This window comes from Cyrtonyx montezumae, unplaced genomic scaffold (genome assembly GCF_038088225.1).
Source record: "Cyrtonyx montezumae isolate F1298 unplaced genomic scaffold, pur_monq_1.0 scaffold_10, whole genome shotgun sequence".
NCBI lineage: Eukaryota > Metazoa > Chordata > Aves > Galliformes > Odontophoridae > Cyrtonyx > Cyrtonyx montezumae.
Window position 1 is genome coordinate 47,563,207 of NW_027071826.1, and position 26,956 is coordinate 47,590,162.

A 26,956-nucleotide genomic window follows, 5' to 3' on the forward strand; every position below is an offset into this window, starting at 1 on the left:
AGGAAAAGGATGCAGAATGCAGACTCCAGCTTTTACTCTGACTCTTGTTCCTAGGACTCAAGGCCCTTAAATCCAGATCCTAAATTTGAAATGGTTTGATCAGAACTGTGCAATTTGGGCACAACTTTAAGAGAGACCGTTCTCATTCCAGCATCCCTTTCCCAAAGGGTTCAGTTTCTCTAAACTCATTACTAAACTGGGCTATAATGAAAAGTTATTCAAAAAAAGGAAAAACTATCAATTAAAAAAAAAAAACCACAGAAATTGAACTCTTACCCTCTAACTACAAGTAGAGAATAAATTATGCAATTCCCATTTTGGAAAAGAATTCATCATTTAAATAGAAACATTATTCAAAAGGAAAAGACAGTTATTTGTGTTATGTTACAAATAAGACAGGATCAAAACTACAACTAAGAAGCAGGCTCTGCTTTGCTCTTTCTCACTACTGTTATGTGAAAAAGAAATAACATGTTTTACTGAACAACAGAAACCTAGTATCAGTGAACATACTTAAGGTCAATTAAATGTACTTATATAAATGTAATAAAAATCCCATGCAAAACAGTAATTGTTCACCAAGATTTCCCAATTGTCTCACTGCTCTCCTGATCTGTTCAAGTGTGGCTAGAATTTTCACCTATCATTTTCTGAGGGTCTTATCTATTGGTTGTGTGTGTTCAGGTTTTGCTTTTGGTGGCATTTGTTTTTTTTTCTTCATGGATTTATTATTACTTCTAATTTGGGTTTCTTGTTATTTTGTATGTGTTTTCTGTTTTGTTTTTGTTGTCTTGAGGTTGATGGGGTTGTATTATTTTGACCATTTTTCACATCCCAAACGCAGCTTGCACTCATAATGATGAGCACACATATATACATCTCATGCTAGTGAAGAGCTCATAAGGTAGAACACATCACCTGTGAGTTAATAATAGGTCAAATATCTCCTAAGCCAAATAACAGAACCGATCTTCTGACATTTTAACTGCATAACTACATCTTTTAGCTTTTCACTGTTTTAAAACTAGCCTCAAGCAATACAGTCTGCAGAAAACATTTGTCTTTTTACATGTATATAAATATTTATCCAGAGTGATACTAAAGTATTTATCATGAATTTAGACCAAGGTTCCCACTTCAGTAGCTTATCATTTCCAAATATAAAAAAAATTATCTAGGAAAAAAGATAGCTTCTGCTGCATCAAATACATGAGTAGAATATACAAGTGTTATCTATATAAAGAAGTAAAACAAATACATTTGAAATCTTAAATATTAAAGCAGAAGACGCAGTTCTCATCCAACCACACCCAGAACTCTTGTTAATTCAACATAAAATTTGAGCTTTCAGAAAAACAAATGGAGATTTGATAAAGTCTTACAGCATCTCATTTTACTTCAATTTATTCACAAAGATAATGGTTAATGTTCACACAAAACTTGCCCTGCTGTAGCAGATTCCCTCTCTCATGTGAAGTTTCATTCAATTTTTTATCTTCGTATTTCTTGAAAACACTACAGAAGGTCCTAAAGAAATACTCTAAGCCATACTAAATAATCACTGACTCACACCATTAGCAGCTAGGATACTCTTTAAGCACGCAAAGCACCTGCCTACTGCTTGCACAGGTGCCCAAGAGTGACTGCGTTCTCAGCCCTCAGCTTCACAGGCACCCAGTATAAAAAGGCCTGCAGAACAGCATGACAGCAAATATTGGCAGGACTTTGCTGCCTATTAGCAAGAAGTTAGAAGATTTCTGACATAAAAGAATGCCTGAAATCCTAACGTGTCTTATGTAACCACAGTAAATTAGCTAATCTGTACCAAATTTATCTGAACGAAAACTTATTCTAACAAGCTGCAGGGATATACACAGACCTCTGATGATAATAGGCTGTTTTCACTGTTAAAGCTCCTTGAGACATAGAACATAACTAAGTTCATTTCTGGTTCCAAACTACATAAGGATCTAATCTGAGCAGCAGCACTGCAATACTCCTGCACAAGAGTGAATGAAAACTATAGATACGTACAGAAAAGCTAATCTTACCATACCTGTAGAAAGCATGTATGATTCCTGCATTATGTTTGTGAAATATTATGCATGTTCCAATCTATCACTTCAATCTTTCCTGAATTATCTACTGCCCGAGTGATAGTTTTCAAAGGCACTTCTTTGGACTATAAAATAGGTGACCACATGAAGTCATCCTTAGCATCTTTCATACACATTGCCGTTGCTCTTCATATGAGCCTAGCTGTAAGTACACCTTTAAAGTAACATGGGTGCGTGCTTAAAATATCCATTTACAAACATTGAGGGGGGGCCAAAATATAGTAGGAGGAAAAAAGAGGTCTCATTACAGCAGGTTTATATCAGGCTAATGCAAACAGATGGGCAACCTCCTCTGATAGTTCTAGTTTTGCTGTGTAACCTTAGTAAGCAGTTCTCAGAAAATTCTCAGCTCATGTGTCAGTGGCAAAAGCATCAGGTGCAAAAAAAGAAAACAGCTGCAAAACCTTTCCTTGAAACACCAGGAGAGATAGGTATGTGTAGAAAGAAATCATAACCCTAAAGGAGAATTAATCACTCAAATGCCCAGAAAAGATAAAGGAGGATAAACAGAGTAGTGATAAATCATTGGAACATAAGGATCCCTTTAACTTCTTCCACATGCAGATTCAAGCAACATTATGGAAGCAAGGTCCCGAAAGGATTAGCTAGAAGAATAGGCTGAAATCAAGTCTCCTGTGCTACAGCACTACACATGTAACTCATACATATCCCTACAAAGTGTTAAATTCAGAAGCACAGAGAGCCAGAAGCACTCCTAAATCTCAACTGAAAGAGAAAAAAAACAACAGAAGTTTCCAAAGACTTCTGTTGTTTTTCCTACGTGCACACACATACCAATTTCATTTGTAAGCAGAGATTAGTATTTCAGCTTCTGGAAAGTTCACAGCATTAACTGGAGAAATGTCTTGAATGCTTGTCTACTCTATAATTCTCGTTTCTCACCTCAAAGAGGCATGGGGCCTGATACACCCTACCTGGCACAAAGAATGGCTGAGAATGGGTACAACTGCAGTACAGTTCTGACCCTACTTCAGGCAAAGTAGCTGTGAGCCTGCCTTAGCTTTTAGCTCTGCTACCAGAGGATCGTGTAGCACTCACAAAGCACTGGTGGTGTTGTGCTCTTGCAAGCTTCCTCCAGTCACAGACATCTGGTCCATCTCCTCTTGGATATTACCCTGTCCTTCACAGTCTTCCAAGGCTGCTGTCCAGTAGGCTTAAAGGGCTGTTGTGTGCTTTGGGAAGGATTGATTCATGCTGCCCAAACCAGGGAGCTGCACCTATTTAAACTGAGGATCCAAGTTCAAATTTTTGGGTTGCAGGGTTAACTGATAAAGTACGTAAATTGGCATAAAAAATGCTAAATTTCAGCATTTGTTAAGGGACATGCCTTTGCAACAGTTTGTACTGCACTGAAGCAATGCTAAATCCAAAGCACATGATGAAGTACAATCATTTTACATTTCCACAACCACTCCCTCTTTTTACAGCAGGGAAGCTGAGCAGCAGCTCACTCAGACTGTCTTCATACTTGCCCATAAGGTACTTCTTCAGAGTGACTGAGATCAGCCACTCACCAAATATCTGACCCACAGAGAACGTTCAGTGCAACACCAGCTTTGAACAGAACACCATGCTTTGGGGGAAAAAAAATTTCATGTTTTCCCTGGCAGTTGTGCACTGACTTTTTGCCAGGGTGTTCTTGGTAATTTAGCCAAGAGAAATACAGCATTAGGTTCTCTACCCAGCAAAATCAGGAGTGTTCTGGTCTAATCATTTCCCAGTTCACTCACAACATAAACTCAATCCTTTCTCCTTCAACATCAGGACCATGCCACAGGAATTTCTGGCAGACTTAAGACCAAATTGTTTTTAAATGATGAAGGGGAAATAGGAGATGAAATTAACCTCAACTATTAGCATTGGAAGTTTCTATTAAGCGAACATTGAAATTTCTCCATCCTGGTAGGTAGACTGGACTACAATAAAATGTTAGAGAATAGTAGCATACCAGCACTGATATTTGAAATGTGGAAGCATGAAAGATCAGTGAAATGCTCAAGACTGGGGACCCAACTTAAACATCCGTGACTGGGATTACTGCAAGCTGAATATTATTAATATTCACTAACTCTGCCAGTTTCATCCTCTAAACTTGGAAGAGAGGCCAGCTCAACAACCTTTACATTTCACTTGGTAATTGGTTTTAAGTGAATTAGTTTTGAAAGTGACATTTTCAAAAAGTCGTAAGAAAAAAATGTTTAATTTTTCATCTATAGCAAAAAACAAATCTCTAATCTTCACATCTCTCACTTGCCCAGAATCCAAGACTGGTGCATAAGTCAGTTCAGAGAACCACAGCTGCCATACTTTTGGTCTTGAAATATAGAAAAAGCAATCTGAACCGGTAATCATTATCTGACTTTACTGCTTCCCCAGTCTTTTCTTTTTTCATTCCACATTTATCCCACAAATGAATTGGATAACATGTGCTACATCGAAATCAAGATTTATCAAGGTTGAGAAAAAATTGTCTACAAATACATGAAAGATGTCTGCATAAGCAAAAAAAGGAAAGAGACTGCTGAAAGCAGGGGATGGAATTATACTTCCAAGAGATTCCTTTCATAGTGAATTATTTCTCAATTCTATGATTTATTCAAATCTGAAATTAAAGGTGAATTAGCGAACAGTCACTCAAACAGTAATTTCTACTAACTGGGCTGGGAGAAAACAGATTAAAAGTCACCAGTTAGTCCTCCTAGTTAGTTGTATACTTTGTGCTCTGAACTCTGAGTATTTTTTTAGTAAATAGAAGAATAGATGATAATTTTCTACTAGGAACATGTTTCCTGACTAGCTAGAAACCATAGATTCATAACTCTGTAATGTCCACTGCCTTTTTAATATATTTAAACTATGGATAAGATGAATGAACTCATCCTGCCTAAGATGGAAGATGAAAAAAATTGTCATTGCTACAGAAACTAATTTGCTTACTTCCTGCATCATGCATTTCAGATTTCATCTACAAAGTTCATTTCAAAATGCAAAGCAGATAACATTCACAATATTTTGTGAGTATCACCGATACACAACAGAGCACTTTCCAGAATGCTGCTTTCACCTGTCTCACCATTCACTGAATAACCTCAGTCTACTCTGATACCATTTCTGTTTTTTCCTCTTCTTCCCTTTTATATTTTATGTTCTCAGCTTTCCCTTGTTTTACCCTTGCCCAGTCTTTATTCTGAGCTCAAATGCTGATTCTATTTATGACAGTGAAAAAAAATATTTCCATCATTTTTAATTGGGCAAAATGTATTTCCTTGACATGAATGTTTTCTGTTTCTATAGCACTCCTGGAATAGTTTCTACAATAAAGTATCCAGAAAAAGAGTGATATAGAAATCATATATCTGAAGCATAGTCTCTATTTAGGCAACTTAATAAAAAGATTATTCTTTAAAAAACAGCAAAGCAAAAATTGCATACCTATAGTCCTTTAGGCTTATTACCTTAAATAAAATAACATATATTTCATCACATCTATCGAAATACTGCAAGGGACAAAGAAAAAAATCAACTAGCACTGCTAACAATCATATTTCAGCTTAATATTAAACTGCATGTATTTCACTCCATCACTCCAAGTCCCTCAGGGTTAATACAAACCCAGAAAATTCAGCCACTCACAGACACTAGCAAATTTAATGAGACTAGAAATGGGGTCAGGCTAGCGTATTTCTTAAGATCACTACACTATTTGTCAGAAAGGGAAAAAAAGCAAGAAACCATTTACAAAGTTGTAGCATTGTTCTGCTAGCTTTCTTAAATTTGCTCATTAAGGTTAGAGAACAAGTGATTACAAGATCCTCCCACCATCCCTAGGCAGCAGTGGACTGAGAGAGACTAGGCAATTAAGGAAGAAATTCCCAGGAAACACGAACTGAAGCAACAAATATTGTATTTAACACAATATGGCACCAGTATTTCCAGCAAATAGCTCAGAAGTCAAGTCTCAGCTTGTCATAGCAAGATCATTAAAATATCCTTAATGGAGTTATTTAAAATCAGACTGGAAGAAAACACCTCCGAAGCATCGTGGTACGGGTGATTAATCACCATCCTCTTTTATAGCTGCTGATGAAAAGAGAGTTTAGTGAACCTACATGCCAGGCAACAACTCTATAAAAATGACAGCAAGATATGGCACAGAGAAAGAACAAGCAGTTTTTGTGAATAGAGGTGTATTATTAACATTTAGTAGAAGCAGTTGCTAGATAGTGTTCAACATTATCAAACCTGAAGCAGTGCAATAGGATGATGCAGATACAACATCAAGCACAGCAAGGTGTGTGAGGTCATACCACACAGAGTGCTATGTGAGGATCTTAAAACAAACTGGCAGGGCTCTGTTAATAAGGACTTCCACTGCATTTCACCAACTGAGGCGGAGGAAGGAAAGATGCAGGAAGGTGAATTGCTTGCCTTAGGTCAAGGAATTATCAGAGGTATAACCAAGAAGAGTGAACTAATCCAAAACTAAAACCCTCACTGCCCTTCTGGAGATCAACAGCAATACTTTAAGTCGTTTCTTAAAATAAAACAATAGCAAATTCAGTGAGTATTTTGAACTTTCAGGAGCCTTCATTATTTTGACCTGTTTTGGAGTTGCATTTCTATAAATTCTATTCCTATAAAAAGACTATTACATTCTCTTTCAGTTATTTTTCTCTCATTTGCTAAGTTCAGTGACTGTCCCTAGAATGCTTCAAAGTTTGCATTTTACAGGAGAAAGATGTCTCAGATATGCTGAGGTCAACATTCTGGATTGCATTCCTTAATTGCCATCCAGGGATAACTAGAAATATCCCAGCTATATCATATATGATAACAAAACCAATATGGCTTAATTGTTAAAATTAGAAGGAAAAGATTGGATCTTTCTTTTTGCCAACAGAATGGTAACTCAGATTGCATTAAATGCGTAAAATTGCCTGGAAAGTCAAAGCCTTACAACTGTTTCGCAAGATAGCTGACTTCCAATATCATACTGTAAATAGGAAAACAAATATAGGCTGTACTGTAGTCTGTCAAATTAAGAAAAACCTGGAAAGAGTAGGGTTCATTTTCCTTTTAAGCTGCATTGTTTATAGCTAGTGCTGCATAGCTTTGCTTCCCTGAAGACTCTTATAACTGACAAACTCTTCCATATGTGATGAGACTCGCTGACTAGCAAATGCAAAGCAAATATTTTTAAGATACACACCAAAAAACTGTAGCCAGGAAAATCCCTTGGTGTTTTTCACAGACAGGGTGTGAGGTATTTCTGTGCTCCTGTGGAGCAGGACAGGCACAAGCATCCTTCAGGGACAGCTTCAGGATGACTTGCCAGTGCCAGCAATGCCACTTCTGGCTCACTCATTCCTACATCCAGGAAAACAAGCTGGGAACCAGCCCCAGCCCTCCAGCACAGCACCCCTGCCAGGCACATAGCACTGCTCAGGAACTGCACTGGTCTGTGAGCTGCAAGATTGCATGCTTTGGGACATACGTGACTCTCTCAGTTCCTCCACTCTTCCTCACCTTGCATGTCACAAGGAACCAAGTTCTCACACTGCAACTTATCACAGTGGTCCGAATCCTGCAGTGCTCTAGTGTTTCTTTCTGTTCTTCAGCCATACAATTGCTGGAAGAGATTGCTTCTCCACTGCTAATATACTGGGTTCGGATGCAGTTCAGGCTTAGCATTTTTTGGTGCCAGAAAACTTACAGACAACACAAAGCCAAGAGTGGGGCTCTTCAGCTATTCATGGCTGTAATATAGTATACATAACATTATTGCTTAGCAGCATCTCAAAGGAGCTATTTAATTTGACTATGGTATTTAATGAAGAAAGCTTTTCCTAAGCCTTTGCAGCAAATAAGCAAGTCATGTCAAATAAGTAAGATGCCTACATACTTCAAGATAGTATCAAAACTAAACATTTTCAGGTCTTCATTTTTGTCCTGTCTTTTTTCCTGTGGGGATAGGATGAGGGATACAATGGGACACCACCTGTGAAATGAAAAGAAGAGCTATAATGCTGCAGCTGGAATAAAGCAAATTAACTATTTCATAGGTAGAAATTGCTGAAAGAAGACTGATTTAGAAAGAGTCCTATCCAGAAATGTTAACAAGTACAACACTCGTTATCTTAAGATATTCACCAGGTAATTAGGGTCATTTTCTTAATATTAAAAAAAAAAGGTGCATTTTCTACAGACTTCCACATTTCACATGCATTCTGAAAATAATTAAGCTTCTTATGTGATAAAGGCTATACTAGCAATTTGATTTCTGCACTGTATGCAACACATATCCAAAACATGCCCTGATAAGATTCAGGGTGAATTCTTAGTCATTAAAGATGAAAGGTGACACTTCACCATTTAATAAAAACCTGTTTCTAATACCAAGCCACGAATACAAAATACTGGCATTTAATGAAGAAAGGTCTAGAGAGGCAAGTTGAATAGATTGTCTGAATTTGTCTGTTTGTTCACACTTCAAAGTCACTCCAACTTCACAATTACTATAATGGACAAACTCAAACTTACTTCAAGTTAAAAGCCAGAATTCTTTTGTGACTTCTAGAGTTCAACATAAAATTCGATACAGCATATCTCTGGGAAGTAATATAACATGCTTCTGCAGCATAATATACAATTAATGTAAAGCTGTAGCAATAAAACTATCAGAATGAAAAGGTTAGGAAAAACCTTGAATTCTGGCAGACTCACACACCCTCAAAATACATAAAGTACAAGTGAAATGCAATTATTTTTACTGCCACTGAGCTAAACTGCTGACCTACACTTTAACATCCTGAATATAGGAACAAAGATATTTTACCCATGTATTCAAAGAAAAAACCTGTTGAGTTCATATTCCTGTGGAGTGCTACAAAATGATGGCAAATCAATAGGCACTACTTTGCTAACATCATCTTTGGATCCAATCAACTAGCAACATTTGAAAATCCTTCCTTAAAACAGCATATGGATACACAAAAGTTGTGATGAATTAGCTTCTACCAACAAACCAAATTCTACCAACAAAGCAAATTTACTCTCAGTTTTATTACAGGTGGAATATAAAACACTGAAACAAAAAATACTTATGTTATGATAAGATAGACCCTTCCCTGTTCCTTAAGCTGTGATTCTTTACTGAACTGATACAGGGTAAGCCAAGTGAAATTAAAAGAACACAAGGTCATTATGTGAGGTATCATTAATGCCTTGAAATATGCTACAGCTAAATTTATTATTTATAGCTTTACTGGCAGAACACTCCTCTCTTCTGTAGCATGCTGTTCATGGGCTTACTCCTACTAGAAAAAATGTTTTCCAAAACTGTTTTCAATTCCATAAAAAGCATGACATTGTTGAATGGCTTTCTAAAATGCATAAAGCAGCAATTCATAGAGCTGCAGAAGCACAACAGTCTTCAAGAATATTCAGCTCTCAGATCCTGTATCACAGATAATATGCATTTGTTCTCTAGAGTTTCTTAGGTTTTTTCTGAATGTTTTAGAGAGCCACAACATGAGAGTTCATGACATCATTCCAATAAAACCAATTCTAGAGAATGTAGGATTTAAGTTAGCAGGATAAAATCTGTAACAGTAAGTAGTCGGTAAAATACAAATAGGAAATACAGATGTTGTTTTTCCCTTTGCAAGGACTGTTTATCAGGCAGGAAGTTCAACTTGCATGATGTAGGTGGAAAAAGCCAGAGATACAGAACAAGCCTTTTATCATTAGCAGCAGATATTAAGGGAAGATATCAAATAAGAAGAACTCAGCACTTACAGAAGACAACCAAGTAGCACAAGGTCATGTAAAATCACTGATTAGACAAAGCATTTAAAGCATTCATATTTAAGCAAGATCTTATAATGAACTTGAGAACAATCTTGAAGTTGTGCATACCTACATGCAGATACAAAGTAGAAAAGTGGCTTATAAGAGACAAGAAGTATTGATAGTGCTAGAAAAATAGTCTAGAATGAGCTAAAAAAAGGAACAGCTTTTATGCAGGCTAATCTACAGCAATCACATCCCTAGGATTCATTCATTTGGGCGTTTCGTAGTTAAGAAAGAAGACAGTTGAAACAGGACATATTTCAGTGAACTAACACACAACCAAAACTAGTTGCTGCCCCAAATTCACTAGAAAACAGATCTTGAGCTTAAAGTCACATTAACAGATCGCAACAAGATGTATAGATTTTCATCATGTACAGAATACAAGTGGCAGGAAATCTTTGGGTAACTAATTGAAAAGGAATACACCTGTGTAATTTTCCCCAAGGGTTATTATTTGTTTATATGACTAGATAGAACGATTTCCCTGCCCTCAGCTCCGAGAACTAAATCACACAGTACTGGGGTAATTTTAGACACTTGGGGTTGAAACCCAACAAACTGATAGAATCTTTTCCTCGGTCATGTTTGTGGTTGCATTTGTTAAAAACACAACATGTGAATGCAATATTAAACACATGTTGAAAGACTCATCATTGTGTCTCACACCTCAAATTCATTGTTGTCAAAACAGTTCTTCTCCGTTGCACGGAGATCACATGAAGTTCAAGAAGTAAAATCCAACGTGTAGATCTTAAAATAATTCAGCCCACGAGCAAGTAAAAATGCACCTTGCTTTACAAAGATCATCACACTATCTTCCTAGATATATTTTTCCATTTGAGATTGTAACTTCCATTAAAAAAAAGTCCAGTATAAATTTCTATATTTCTCATCTTAATGTGCCTCTATATTCCATGAAAGCCTGTATGATTGTTACCTTTATTTAGGAGAAAAACCAAGTAGAATTGCTACAGTTTCTGGAATAAAGAAAATCTCTTGCTCCAAGTTTCAGTTTTCAACTTTTGACAAATATTCTGTGAAAATAGCAATTCACCCAAACAATTATTTTTTCTTCCAGTTTCCAAAATTTTGTAGCATTCCAAGCAATACCTCTTTACTTATTGGGCAAGCAGCCAAGTATGTAGAGTTGTGAAAGACATGGTTCACACCACTCTGTGGATGGAATACATCGGTCCTAGAACTTTGAAGGCAGCCTTACAAGTGCTTCTTCTCCACTTGGTTACTGAAAGCCTGGGAACAATTAATCTAGAATTTTCTGTAGCCTGTAACAAGATATTTCAGTAAGGTCTGCTGAGAAAATAAAGATTTAAGTTCTCCTATGATTCCAATTCTGCTTTGTCTTACAAGGCATTATTTCTTTATATTGAATACGTTCTTTCTTAATTAACAATCTTTAACAATTGCTTAATAACAGTAGGCATGAAAGTCTTAATTTATCTAACAGGACACCTATGCAGATACTTTAAAGAAATTATCAGAACACCTGCAGATACATGGCACAGTTTAAAGAACAGAATAGGGCTTTAAATATGCGTGGGGTGACCTCAATCATATTGTGCTTTCATAGGTCTAAGATCCTTAGATCAACCAAAAAAGCAAGAATGTAACAAAAGGAGGAAGATCTGACTTTTGGTTAAGAGCTGGGAGACAGGAAACCTGGATTCTAATTTTGGCTGTACCACAGCAGACCTTTATGGCAAATCGTTCTGATTTCAGGTGGATCAAGTCAAGGAAGGGATTATCATGGATCTTAACTACATGTACCTAGAGTTCAAAGACCTGCCTGGTTTCTCTGCTTCACCTTCTTCTTCTGAAGCACAATGATCTCATCTATATCAGTGGCATAAAACTCAAAAACATAAAAGTAAAAAAAATAATAGTATTAAAACATTCCTAAATATATCATCTAGTAGGGCTCATCATTTTGGGCCTCAGAACATTCACTTCTAACAAAAAATAAGCTTTTAAATATTCAACATTGCCTTTGCTCCTATGCAAGCTGAAGTTGTACCCCAGAGGATCATCTTTCATTTTTAAAACTGTAAGGATGTTCAGAGTATGTATAAAACAGTCTAGCAGTATTCCATTTCTAAGGCTCAGGAAGACAGACTTGCTGTGCCACTGCTATCATTTCAAGAGCACCTCCCAGTTCCATAGAGCAAATTTCAACATTTTTCTGCAAGATAAATTTATCTCTGTTTTGCTTTTAAATACCTAATTTCCATGGAGAATCCTATATTTAAGAAGTTCTGTATTTGTGGGGTTTTGTTGTTCAAGTACTAATTGTTCTGAATTTCTCTCAGTAAGTGAATAGAACATACATTCCAGCAAAAGAAAACCAGCATCCTATCCTGCTCTTTGTTATGAGTGCTTTTGTTTATCTGAATGGCTTCAGATTCAGCACTCCAACTGCTAATTTTTGTTTACTATGCAATATGGAAAGTGCAAGAACCCATGACTACCATGAAAAGTGGGTACATTGTTTTAATTTAAAGCAAACAAAATGGCTAATGGACTTTAATTACAAAGGAACAGAGTAAATGGGCCTAAGAAAAAGACCATTTCTTTTATAATAGCTTTCCCACCTGTAAAACTCACCAGAAATATGAGAAAAAGAATTGCAATAGAATGATGTGAGTAAAGAGTCACGTTTTCAGAAGCTATACTGAAACACCTGGGGACAAAGTAGAGTATTTACTTATTTTATGATCTCACTGCATATAGTTTTCCTGCTGGGCCATGCATTTCACCAGAGCACAGCGCTTGCTGCTGTATGAGACTTTTCCCACGTAGTACTCAATAAGATTCAGTGAAGAGTCAACGCAAGGCACACCTTTTTGTTAACATAACAGAGTCCCCCTGCCTCCCTGCACACAGCAGAACTGTCCTGCAGGCAGGTTCCCTTTTCAGCAGTTTCTAGCCCACAGATTCACAACTTTTGGAACTTTTCAGTTCTGTGCTGTTACATCTGAGCACCATAATGCGTTGTTACTTCTTCACATTTCCAATCACTAACACAGGCAGTCTGCAGCCAATATCCTCATTTACTTACTTGCAGGAAAAGTTTGCCACCGTCAGCTTGGATCAGCCTTTGCTATCCACGGGTCCTACTGCTTTTGGTCCTGCTTGCATCCAGTTTTCTACAGCAGGAGGCTTCACGGACCCATTGTGCAATGGAAGATCTAGCACAGCAGTTGGTCTACTATTAAACTATGAATCCATTTCCAGATTCCATTTTATCTGATCTGAGCATTTCCAAATGCAAGTCATTAATCTGACTGCACTGTTGTGCACCGCTGATACAATACTCCACAGCTTCATCCCATGGAATAAAAATTAAAACTAATGAACGACAGCACACCTCATTACTGTTTATACCAAACCACTACACACCTGGTTACCCAGGATTTCTACGGCTCACTGGTTTCCAATGCATAGAATCCAATATATGGTACTGATTTCCTTCATATTTTGGATGCCCAAACAAAGTTCCCCCACCTAATATTTCTTCCAGAAGGCAGTGTACACAAATTGCCTTTCTGGAACTGAAAGCTTAATGATGTTATCAAAATATCTACTGGAAGACTCAGGTAGGGGAAAACAGAGGAATACCAAAATTCCTTGAGAAGAAAAGCCTCATTCTGAGAATGCATGTCAGCAGGCAGTTGACTGCAGGAAGGAAAATTTGGCCTAAAGACAAGTAAGAAAAATAATGAAATTTCAATCCTTCCTGCTTCTGATTTTACCCCTGTATTCAGCAGCCCCAAAAATCAATTATGCTACATATCAAGCCCACAGTTCAATGGAAACATAGGATGACTGTATTCATTATCCATTTTTCCCTTTCCATGAAGCCCCCGTTATTGCAGATGTGACAGTATGCTACAGATACTAGCTGCCAACCAGGAGCCAGATTCTAAAAACCAATTGAGGTTCTGGCAAGGTTCTACTGAAACTTTAATAGTAATACCACAGCTACCACTAGAGGAAGTAAACGAGGTTCAATAAAATTATATTCATAGTTTTCAGCCGTTTTCAGAGCGGGGGGAATGCTAAAGATTTTCATCATGACCATCATTGCTGTACCACAAGCAAGCTCACCCATTTAAAACTGTAAATGCATGTATACTGTGTCAAGATTGACCAGGAAGAAGGTAAACACATTGAAGAAATGTTTAAAAATGACTTTTTTATTCAGTTTTGAATCCTAAATAACAAAGGAGCTTTGGCAGCACTTAGTCACTTAAGTATGCATGAAAAGAGCACCACTTACCGCTGAACAGGTAAAGGAAGGGAATCTAAGTGGTCCTCACCCTTAAAAGCCATATTTATTCCCTTATGTATTCTCCATAGGTTGCAATCTAGAAAGAAAAAAAAAAAAGTCACTTAGTAGGCCTCAGAAAACTCTTCAGACCAGTGTGGCATGGCATTCTCTACTAATTGGTGGAGTTAACTCATTAGAAACAATTCAAAAGACTTCCTCAGGATATCACACAGCTCAACAAATAACCAGAGCCAGTATGCACACTGGACACTGGGCTATCTGATCTAGTGACTGATCTCGAGGGTGGCAATCCTGTCTGCAGCAGGGAACTGAAACTAGATGATCTTTGAGGTTCCTTCCAACTCAAGCCATTCTATGATTTCATGGCATAGGAAATACAAGATTCTGTGTAATAACAAACTTCCTGGATTACTATGCATGTCAGAGCCACCTGGGCTGAACATATTTCTGAGTCAACACAGCTATTATTTAGCCTCATTTTTAAGTCACATTACATTAACCAAAACAATTTCTTCTGAGTGCAAGACAAAGCCTTCAGGTTATCATGAGAAAGAGAGCTTAAAAGTTAAAGCAAGTGTACTGCCATATGATTTCAGAACTTATGTTGTCCATGTTATTCAAGTATTAGATCATAGAATCACAGAATTACTCAGGTCAGAAAAGACCTTCAAGATCATCAAGTCCAACAGCAAAAAAAGAACCTTCTACATTAAGTAATTTCATTTTCCTTTTAGTTCAAAATACTGTGCACATCCTTCTCCAAGTTTTGCCCAAGAAGAACCATCCAAATATCATTGTATAGGAAAGGTACCAAAACAGTGGGTGCTATCTCCCCCCCCCCCGCATCCTCTTCTAAGAGAAAAAAGGGAAAAAAAGGGAAAAAAATAAACCCCCACACACACCCATCTTACATTAAGGCATTATCAATTATAGGTCAGCAGATATCCTGAACAGAAACCTGACGCTTTAGTCTACAGAAATAGCAAAGCAATTCCCACTCATCCACACGGATGGAGGAAGAGCTAATGTAAAATATTTTAAGGAGGAGATTAAGCCATGACTCAAGAAGAATGAGGAGATGAAATAATTTGGAGGAGGCAGGAACAGCAGAGAAAACAGTGCTTTCTTAGATGTGAAGAAAAGCCTGAGGCAGATGGAACTCACTCAGAGAAAGTACTTCACATGGGAAGTTAACACTATGTGTGTCACCAACCAAAGGAGAATGTTCTCCAGATGCAACCACTTGTGAAATTCCATCATTTTGTATTGCCTTCTTCTTGCAAGCTGAGTCAATTAGTAGCCAAGAAATTTGCCACTCCAAATTGCTCTTAATGGACACTGAGATAAGTCCTCAGCATCCTTCCTATCCACTTGCTCTTATTGCTAATGCATGTCCCTAATACATAGGGTTATTAGAATCAAAATAATGTGTTCTGCATGCTACTTGCTCAGCTCACCTCTAGCTCCACATTGAGTAACACTGCCCCTATCCTACCATCTCAAATCTACTCAGAATAAAAATAATAATTAAAAAACCCACAATTTTAGTACATATTTCAGCACATTCCTTCCTTCAGTTAGGTGCACGTGAGAAAAAGGTGCTTAAAAAAAATGCAATTTCAGTACTGAAAAACTCTATTTTTAAAAAGTAATTTTGCATATGATGTACAGCTTTAACAACTGGAAGAAAGCTTTCTTTTCATTAATAATTATTTTATTTTAAATTCTTAGTCAAATAGACTTAAAAATACCAAATGCAAATTGCCATAGAATCAGCTTTATTGTAAATAGATATTTTTATTGTAAATATATTGTAAATATTGTAAATATTGTAAATATTGTAAATCCCCTCCACTTGGGGATGTGACTCTCAATCAAAGATTGACGTGTCTGTGTAAAATTTTAATCTCTAGGATGAATTTTCCTACCATGTAAAGAGCCAGGAAGCATTCTCTCAGCCTGCAGAAACACAGACTTGCTGAACTCTGATGATCAGAGTCCATCATCAGACACAGGACTCGCCATCTTCTTTAAAACAAACAGCTCCTCAGCAAGCTGAAGCTGTTTCACCATTAGCTCAGCCCACTAATAGAATACCCTCACACATACATCAGAGCATCTGATGTACTCCATTACTTATGAACAGTGACAACATATACAGACATAAATTAGATTATTGCATCTCAGTGTTCTCTGTAAATTAGAAACATGACAAAAATGTGGTGTTTTTTTTTTTTTAATGCTGTCTTCCCACAAAACACACATATATATTACAGCCAGGAGACTTTCAAAACATAACCAACTCCTACTTAGAGGTCACTCATATTCCAGGAACATGAGTCCCAAGACAATTATTAGAATTCAGATGAAGATTTTCAGACCAAGCTGGTGTGTACATAATGTTACACACATCACATATATGTATAATGTATATGCATAAGAACAAATTTATCAACTCTATAGATACTCATAGGAAGCATTAGCAGATGCTATGCCTTTTTTCATCAGCTTTCAGTGGATGCTGGATCAGGCTCACAGCTGGCCAGACATGCTGCCTAGGCAAATGTATCAAAAATAACATTGCTTCTGATTTGCAATACTGGTCATTTTGGTACAAGCTTGAGTAGCACCCTTGTGCTGAAATAATAAAAAGAACTTATAAGGCCAACTTTTAATAACTTCCATAGGATTTTACATAAATGTCTATATATATACTTGCATCATAATCATAAATAAGTTATGATTATGTTTAATTCTCCTGCTAGGTAGCAGAGTGTGCACACAGAATTAGATGTATTCAGAGCAGTCTCTCCTTGTGTCCTTCATCTTTCTCTTTGTTCTGTCAACAAAAAATTAGATTCTCAGATGTCATTCCCTTACATTTAACTAGATGTAGATAAGTAGACCACAAACCACATTATATTCCCACCAAAGACAGCCACAAGCTTCTTTCAGATAACCATCACACAAAGAAAATAAAACCTCACACCTGCAACTGCATACAAGTATTGCTGACAGAAAGAGCAGTGACAAAGTAAAAACCACATTCGTGGCAAAAAAAAAAAAACAACAACCAACAAACAACCACTAAGATGAGGCAACTTGCTCATATACATGCATCATACTCCGATATTACAGCTTGGAAAGCTCACTGTCTAGCCTAACTATAATTTAAAGAAGGAGGAGACTCAACCGAAGAGATACCAGGAATTCCTAGCACAGCAGTGCATCAGGGAGGGATCGAGCTGCTGGTTCAGGAAGAACAGACTCCTGCGTTACAGGAACTCCCTGCTGGGAGCCTCTTCTTCCTCAAGGCTGTTTCCGTATGAGAGAAGCTTCTGAAGCACAAGATGGCTTTTAGCTCCCTAAGAAAGATGTTATTTCTGCTGGGAAAACAGAATCAATCTTGTCATACCTCCCAGTTTAACTTATTTCTCCATCCTTCAATGTTAACTTACAGAATTAATTTAGAAATAGGGAGGATCTTATTTCTGTTTCTCTTGAACAAATTTGTCAGAAAACATGACAATAACACCACATATCCAAGGTGAAATAGATGTGACTAATTAACTCCTATTACTAGTGGTCTTCAGGAAGCTCTTCATCACAGAATGATGCTCTGAATAATTAAGTTCTGGCTGTCACACAATTAAATTCACATTTTGAACTCATTCGTTGCTTGCATGTCCATCCTTGTAAAGGCCTGAATCAAAAGGCAAATCCATGAACTTTTGCCATCCCATATCTAATACCCTAACATCACAATTTCAACATCTTAAAGGAAGGTCAATGAAGAACACCATTTCTCTTTCTGAGAGACAGAAAATCATGCATCTAGCATGCAATTATTAGTAATCATCAGAATTAGAACAGGGTGTTACCTGCAAGTAACACGGTCAGCCTGAGAATAAGTCATTAGCCAGAAGTCATTTTAGACTATATCTCATTTGATTAATATTAACAGTTCCTGTCCATATTAAGAGCATAGTATCTGTTCTGCCAAACAGAATCTGTCCTTATTTTACAATTCTGGGAGTCTGGAAATCATTAGTTATTATTATTATTCTGGTACATGGAGTAACCGTTAATGGAATGGCACAAATCAAATTAAGAGCATAATTCTGCCAGTACTTATGCGATCAGCTGGAAAGTAAACACATACACTGTGCCCTTCAGCAACATGCCTGGTCCACCTGAAGCTTTTCGTACTGGCCATCTGGGGTCTCAGGATCCTGTGGTCATTTTGCATTATAACAAATTTATAAAGGCATGAATTACAATAGTAAAAGTCAACTCAATATTAAGCTGGGCAGCACAAGTCTAAGAAGCTATAAAACCAGAAGCAAGAAGTAATGAGTCCTTCAAACTATGCATTGAGTTGGGTTCCATTAGCATGGGACCGCATACAAAAAAGTATGTGCCACAGTTCCAGAATGCAACATTCATACTAGAAGAGTGAGAGGGAAGGAAACAGATGCTACCTGAAGCATTCATTTACAATAGCTCTTATTGCAGAGCCAATGATCACACATAAAGCAGTATTGAGTAGTTAATTAATGTTTTACTATTCCCATCTGTTTTGCGGGATGGTTTGACCTGGTACCATGACAATCGTGGCAGGAGATCCACGGGCCAAACCCCGGGGAAAGGGAAAAGGGAGATGGGCCCAGGAACAAAGCAGCAGCAACGATCTGAGGAAGAAAGCTGATTTACTAAATAAGATATCAGAAAGCAAAATAACACAATATAATACAATATAATTGGAATTGAGGCTAATGAATCAATAAAATGAGCAAGAGAGAGTGTCTGATAAACCGAAGGCCTTAAGCTAACGCTGAAGGCGGACGGCTGCAACAAACACCCACTGCTGAGCTCTATCCCGAGGGGAAGAGAACAGTCCCATGACCACAGACAGTTTTTATCTTTCCCTCTGAGTGGAAACACATAAAAATGCATCGCACAGTGCTCTGGGAAATGGAGTTCTTCTCTTCTGAGACAGGTACACCCAGAACTATCAATGATCCATGGAGCTAGAGCATTAACTCTTTAACTCCCAATACACCACATGATGTTATGATGTGGAATATCAATAATATAACAAAAATCATAAAACCATGATACCATCTTACCAGTGTTTTACAGGGAAGATCCCATTTTAAACAATTACATTCATATCTGACTGGATCCACTACGCATACATATGTAAATAACTCAAACTGAAATCCATATGAGAGTTTTCTGTTTTAGATTTCTCATCTTAGCCTTATTGTACACAGCAATACCTTAGAACCTCAAAAAAGCAGAAAAAGAGAGGTAGATGGAATCTACTCCTGATGAAGATCATCCTGAAAACTACAGAACGGTTATCTCACTTCGGAGATCTTAAGCTAGCACAAGTGCAACATTGACAGATGTCAAAAATCAAAAGAAAACAAACAAGCAAAAAAAAATCTTAAGCTTGTCTCCTAGGATTGAGTCTCATTCACCTTCATATGAAGGATGAGATTTCTTCATTTACATCCTGGTTTTACAACCTTCAGAATGTTCTCCTTGCACATACAATATCTTTTTGTGATCACCACAATGCAAAAATCTGCTTTCAAAGATATGGGCTTGTTCAGTCAACATCTATATTTTAGCAAGTGAATTGTGTGGAAATTCACTAAGTGGAATACCTGCAGTACAACCAGAAGATCTGATTGCACAGGGAGGGGAAGCAGAGAGCCATGTTACCTGCGTAATCCAGCATTATACATGACCAAGCATTCAAACAACCAGGGATCAGGAATGGGAGAAGTCTAAAGTATAAGCAGTCCTTTCACCAAAGTACTTTTCTTTTTTTTTTTCTTACAACAAATCTTTAAAAAAAATTTCTTTACAGATACAAAAATCTCAAGAAAGATGAAGTTTACAACTCTGTGTACTGAATTACAAAATATTTAAAATGAGGAAATAGAGAAGGGTGTAACCGATTCTCAGTTGCCTTCCCAACTGCCCCTCTCCAGCATAAGTTATTTGGGGCAAAAAGACACTGAGCTTATCACTTAGTTGGCTTTTTTTTAATTATTATTATTATTATTTTAATCTTCTCAGTGAAAGATTTTAAAATCTCCCTTTCTGAAAGGGGTACACCAGTTTATATAGATGGTAGCATTATGGGAGTGAACTGATTAGCGGTCACATTCCTAGCAATTTCTATTTTAGAGGTGGTTTAGATGGAAAAGAATTTGCTTTTGAGGTTCAGAAACCGAATAATAGGTGGCAAGTTGGTGCACTCCAGAGCTGTATTTTCTCTTTTATGGAATGCAGAATAATCACTGTATAAAAACGTGTATTGGTTCTCAAAGCAGCATTAACGCTGCTTACTGCCATAAAATGCTGAGAGGTGCAACTCCTCCGCATTCACCCTTCCCTTGCTTTCTGGCAGGCGGCGAGTTCCCCCTCCTGATTTAACCAAGAGAAAAAGCAGCTTGACGTCACCTGCACCAAAGCAAACCTCAATCCGACCACTCACAGCAGAGGCATCCCGACTTGGCAGCAGTTTCTCGGTTTCCCAGATTTACCTGAATGCAGAGGCTGGATTTGGCCGCACGGATTTTCTCCTCGCAGCATCACCGCGGCAACGCCCGCCCCCTTCTGGACACTATGTGAAGTTTTCCCCTCAGGCATCCAGCTGCCCCCAGACAAATCAACTTTTTAATTCATTTACTCATTTTCCCCCTCTTCCACGACTAGACAGAAGCAGTAGAGCCCCCTAAATTCCGTATCTCATGGTTGCACACGGCATGGTCTCTGCGCAGGCATTTCCCGCCCTTTTCCCCGACGCCCGCTTTACACACCTGAGGAAATTTCGTTGCCAACCTGGACAAACAAGTGGTGCAAACGACTTCCAGCACAAAGGCCAACTCATCTCACCTCCTCCTTGTCTCATTCCCAGTCTATTCTCATGGAAAGGCCAGAAATAAAAGGGCAGCTCACCGCTGCATAGAGCGCAGATTGAAATCGAAGGGATGACGCTGAGCAAACGGGCTGCAGCTGTGCTCAGTGCTTTGAAGGAGAGCTGAAGGCAATAGGAAGCGTGGAACTAAACCTCGGGCAAGCTTGTAGCACAGGTATATCCACGACAACAGGCGAGCTGCAAAAGTACTAACATCCAAAGAAAACCATAAGGTTTCTTTGCACATCTCCACGATTTTTCAATAGATCCTCAGGAAAGGAAGTAGTTAGATGTTGCTTTAAGTGGGAATGGCATTTATTCACCCCTCCCATCTTATATCTTTGTTAAGTTGCTTTAAAATTGTAACTCCAGTACAAAAAAAAAAAAAAAATTAAGTGATATTTTTCTTCAAATTCCTTTTTTTCTCCTACTGAATGTGTCAGACTTGCACAACTCTACTGACTCCATGGCCTCATCTCACTCAAGTCCTGCTTCTTTGTGTAGGTTGTGTCACTCAGAAGAAACGTCTACAGGGTACCAGCAGTTCTACTGTTATTTGTAAGCATGGGCTTTTTAGGTACAAAGAAGATATAACTACACCTAATCCCTCTACAAACACTTAAAAAGCCCCAAAATGAGCTTGAAGCTAATAGAGAGAAAATATAGAAAAATCTCTCTTTTCAGACAGGAAATGAAGAAACAAATTAAGTGACTTAATTGAAACCAAATAGTACACAATCCAATACTGTAGTTTTGTTCCACGACAATATGATTACCTAATATTTAACAGCTTAAATAAAGGGAAAAGAATAAGGACATGTACATGTAACTTGCCTGCTGCAAGGAAAGAGGACAATAACATCTGCACATTGCTGCCTACAATCCATTTTCTGTGACAAAAGGAATACATCTTTCTTAATATCCATTTCAGTTAGTCAGACAGGAAGTCTGAAAAACATTTTTACTTATATTGATATTTCCCTACAGAAAAAAAAATCTGACATTTTAAACAGAGATGAACAAAACAATATTATTAATTCAGGTCACAGCCCACACTTCCAGAGTTTTTATTGGAAGTATTAAAAGGCATTAAACGGTAAACAGTGGTGGTATTTTCACAATACTTGCCAGCACCCATTAAGTTTTTCCATTTTGCAGAGTTAATATCCAATTGCTTTTGTTGACACAACCCTGAAAATCTTAAAACCAGCTTTAGTCCAAGAAATGCACATTTACCTAAAAGTTAAATGCAGAAATCTATTACTACCTATGTCTAGTGATCTAGCAGTCTCTATTTTAATTAGCTATAAACGTATTACTTCTATCACTAAAATTTACCATCCTGATTTTGATAGATATCGGGAAAAAGGAGCATGAGGACATTAGAGATCTATGGAAGAGTTAACATGGAAGAAAAACAATCGGAGCTATTTTAACAGAACGCAAAAACAGGGAACCCAACTTAGTGGCAAGTATGCCAGACTCTACCAGGCTATCTTCATGCTAATTGCCTTAAAGAATCTTTTCTAGAAGGAGACTACTGTATTAGCGTAACACAAATGTCCTACAAACTTGAAAAAGAAAGTAACCTTGTGCCTGTGTACAAAAACCACTAATGTTTTAGCACACAGCAAGATTTGAATATTTGTGGGGGGTCTTTTTCTTCCAATAACTCCAATTAATTCCTCCAGACGTTATGTCAGCAGAAGTCAGTAGCCTAGCCATTATAATTCTACACAGAAGTCAAGCAATAAAGCAGTAGAATGATTTCTTTTCTTCCTCTTTTATTAAATTAAAAAGTGCTGCGTTTATATTTTTGAACCACTACCAGCAGCATCCAGTTAGACATTTTCTCCCTACATCCTTCACACACAGTGATGTAAAGGGGCCAAAAATGTACAATAATAATGCAGATAGGGAATCCCCAAGAAGTACTGGAAGTAGAACAAATTGCTCTGTAGGATCATTCCCATATTCAATGTATCAGGGACAGGTATATAGCATAACTAGACCACATCAGAAAATCCCTAGCAGATCTAGAAACTCAAGGGAACTTGCCAGCCTGTACACATTAGACTTACACTAAAGATCTAGCCTTATTTTGGGAATGGCTTGGAGAGAAAAGTGCAAAGCATTCTTCAGAGCAATGTGCTGCACTCAGACTGTCAAACACTGTCAAGATCCACAGAACCAATTGAAGAATTGAAATGTTTGATGCTTTTTGTTTTCCTTTAGTAAAGGAGAAGTAAAAGTTTTCTCCTCCTGTACTAAAAACTTGAGCCTCTAAACTGAAGGGCCAAGGAAAAGTACATAGGTCAGTAGAGTTCTGCATGCTTTGATTTTAAAAGTGATCATGTAGAAGCACTGCTCTAAATTCAGAAGGTGTACAAATTATGGCTAACATATTTTCTCTCTCATTTGTAACTCCCAAATACATGGCAAGTTGCTGGTCCCCAGCAACTAACGTATCAGCAGAACTACATAAAATGGCAGCGCTGCTCAGCTGGTGTTCAGTAGCTTTTTATGCAAAAGAATTGGCAAGCCAAGTTTAGAGTACAAGAGGAAATACTTCATTGGCTGTTCCAGGATGGCTGCATTATGTTTTCACAATTTTCTAAAAAGTGATATTAAAAGATAATTTATTTTTTCTTTCAAGTAGTGCAAGCCTCATTTCAAAAGCTAGCTAATATTTTTGATAAATATTTCTCCTTATAATCGTGAGTTTTTAATAGTTTGTGATGGCACAAGTAGAGAAATATACAGCAGAAATAGCTGGAAGTAAAGGTTTCAGAGCCAAGCTTTTGCTGTAAGCAGCCAAATTCAATGACTTCCTAAGTATCACCCTTAAAAGTGTTCAGATTTCAGACATTTTTTCCTTCTAAGAGGAAATCATCACCATGACGTTGAACTTTTATCCAAAATTCTGGCTTAAGCCTTACTATTATTTATGGCTATGCCACAGAACTTCCTTGCTAACATTTCACTGGAAGTCAGACACGCAGTAGTGTCTTCAAAACAGTCTGGTCACTCCCTTCCAAAGAGGAGTCTGTACACTACTAACCCTCCATGGAGGGGAGGGGAAGGACAAAGAACATCTTTTAGCATGAAAATTCTTCCTGAATTTCCATTTCCAGAAGTTGTGTTGACTGTTTCATTGGAAACACACCAAAACTTAGCTGATGCTAATCCTCCGATATAAAACTTCAGTTTTAAGTCTCGTTTCTGTTGTTACCTGAGACATATGGGAGCAGACTATCTCCCATTTACAAGAAGAGGACAAGGATTGCAAAGCAAACTCCAAAATCTCTCCAGAGAGGTTATATCACCAATACTCTGGTCACCAAACTTAGGGAGTTTTTAAGTTTTACGTCTCCATTTTTCATGATAGGCCCCAGACAATTCTGCTCACTTCCAAAAACCTATCATCTCCCACTATTATCAATGCTAATAATCAGCCTCATCATTAAGATAGATATGTTCCTAGCCTTTTGTGAGGATACAGCATATATTCCACCCACAAATATGGATTTTTTTTATTTTTATTTTTTAACCAGGGTTCATAAAGCTTAAAGAATCTGTCAACAATTCAACATTTATATCATCTGGACCTCAAAACTGCTTGCACCAATGACTCTTGCATTATGCCAGTACATATCTGAGGGCCGGGCAGGTAAAGTAACTTAATGAGTATTGCCAATCAGCATCTCCTGATGTGCTAATAGTAGCTTCGCATCCAAGAAGAGGGAGGATCTGTTATCTGAATAGTCTAGGAGACAATTCAGTCCCTTCCAGCAGTAGATACAGAAGATATAAGATTACATGTAAATACAAGTTACTTAGGCAAGACCCAGGATAAAAGCTTCAGAGACACTGTGTGACCTGTTTCAGTAAGAAGATTCTTGAAACTACATGCTCTCTACAGTCACTACTTTTATTTGAAACGTGCATAAATTGACCAACCTCTATCAAAAGCTTCTGTCACCATAGACCTCAGTGAAAAACCTTACCCAGAAGTTCAATCAGTGCCCACATAGTCTCAGATACTGAAAATTGTTTATTTTAAGATCAGCAACTATGACCATCAACATGTACCTACAAGCAAGAAAAGGGACATCATTGAACTGGAGGAAAAAATTTAAATTACTGCAGTGTTAAATGTAAATCAGTTCTGAGACACAGCCACCTAATTGTCCATTAAGATATCAAAACAGATGCTTCTTTTAATTTAATAGTCTTCTAAAAGGGAACCTAAGAAAATACTGAGCATTACTCATGGTGGATCTACAGGATGGAGCTTTTGACTCATGACTCATCCAATATAAGTGAAAGCAGTTCATAAGCAGGTTCTGAAAAGTTTCAAAGCACAAGATGGATTTACCTTTAAATAAACTATTTCAGTAAAAAGGAAAAAAAAATCACTTACAGGAAGCAGAGGACAGTGGTTACAGCTAGGGAATGAAAATAAGGAAGTCGTCCTCCTTTCTACAGCAAGGTTTGTCACCAACTTTCTCCAAGTTACAGAGCAAGTTATATAACTTCACATTTTGCAGTGATGGTGTATCTAATGCTTCTGTTCCTTTCAGTGCCCAAGTGACCAATTATATTTAGAATAATGTTTTTGGAATAGGTTTTTCCATTTGTTGCTGTTCATTTGGGCGTTGGAGTTTTGTTGTTGCTTTGATTATTTACAGTCTGCAAGCCTTGAGCAGATTTTGAAACAGCAAGAACTAATTCTGAGAAGAGTTCATAACTCTGAGACTAGAATGTCTAGTCTACAAAATAAATAAATAAATGAGATTTTTAAATCGTGGGATGGTTTACCAATGACAGGAGGTAAGTGAAGTTTATTAGTGGATGGGGAGGGGGGGGCAGGGAACGACATGGATAAAGTGTCAGGTTTTTAATTTAAAATCCCTAAAAGGTTACAATATACAGTGCAACATAACAGAGAGAAGTCAAATCCCAGAAGGAAAGTGCCACTTGTTGCCATGCACTCACCACAACTCAGAAGACACCTCAGTAAACTTCATAAAGGAACACACCTCTTAGTAACAGAAGTTAAAGTTACCCTTAACTTAAAAAAAATCATCATCGTCATCCTGACTTGCACCTCAGGACAGTTGCTACCTGCATTGCTTCCTCCTCTTCAAATGTGATTGAAATTATACTTTCCGATTCTAGATGAAGACCAACCTCTTCCAGAATATCAGAGAACAGATTGAGAGAGCTAGGTAAGCTTGAGGCCAGGATAAATCAATGAGAAAGGCAAACATGTTGAAGTACCCAATAGCCCCGACAGTGATTTCAGCGATGAAATAAATCCAAAACATATAGCATAGTTAGGAGTTGAGATTGACTGGGACCTTGCTAAAATTGCATACACAAAACAAAATTTTCTGCAAATAATTATCAGGTGATATACTCATAAAAGTCAAGAGAAGCTATTTTATTACTTCTTCATCTTATTTACAGAATAGAGACAATATTAGTCAGCACAAGTAGCTATTTGCAAGCAAGAAGTCTTCAATCAGTGAGGAAGGAACATAATTAAAATGAGGGAAATCCAAAACACAGTTATACTTACCAATCATGTCATCTAAATTGTACTATTTTCTTCACTAAAAATAAAGCTTTGAAACAAAGATGCCATATTTTATGCAAGTTCTTGATTACCTTTCTGCCGAGGGAGCATGTAATTTACAAGAAAGAGGACTTAGAGCT

At 37.5% G+C, this 26,956-nt stretch overlaps 1 protein-coding gene across 1 annotated transcript in view; it reads right to left on the bottom strand.

Annotated features, from left to right (window-relative positions):
• Nucleotides 1–14,348, bottom strand: part of INSC (INSC spindle orientation adaptor protein) — an 81,131-nt gene extending 66,783 nt beyond the window's left edge. Inside the window, exon 1 of the mRNA XM_065755280.1 lies at nt 14,287–14,348. Coding sequence (XP_065611352.1) covers nt 14,287–14,339 — 53 coding nt within the window. The 5' untranslated portion in view covers nt 14,340–14,348. The remainder of the gene's footprint in view (nt 1–14,286) is intronic.
• Nucleotides 14,349–26,956: the final 12,608 nt, after the last annotated feature.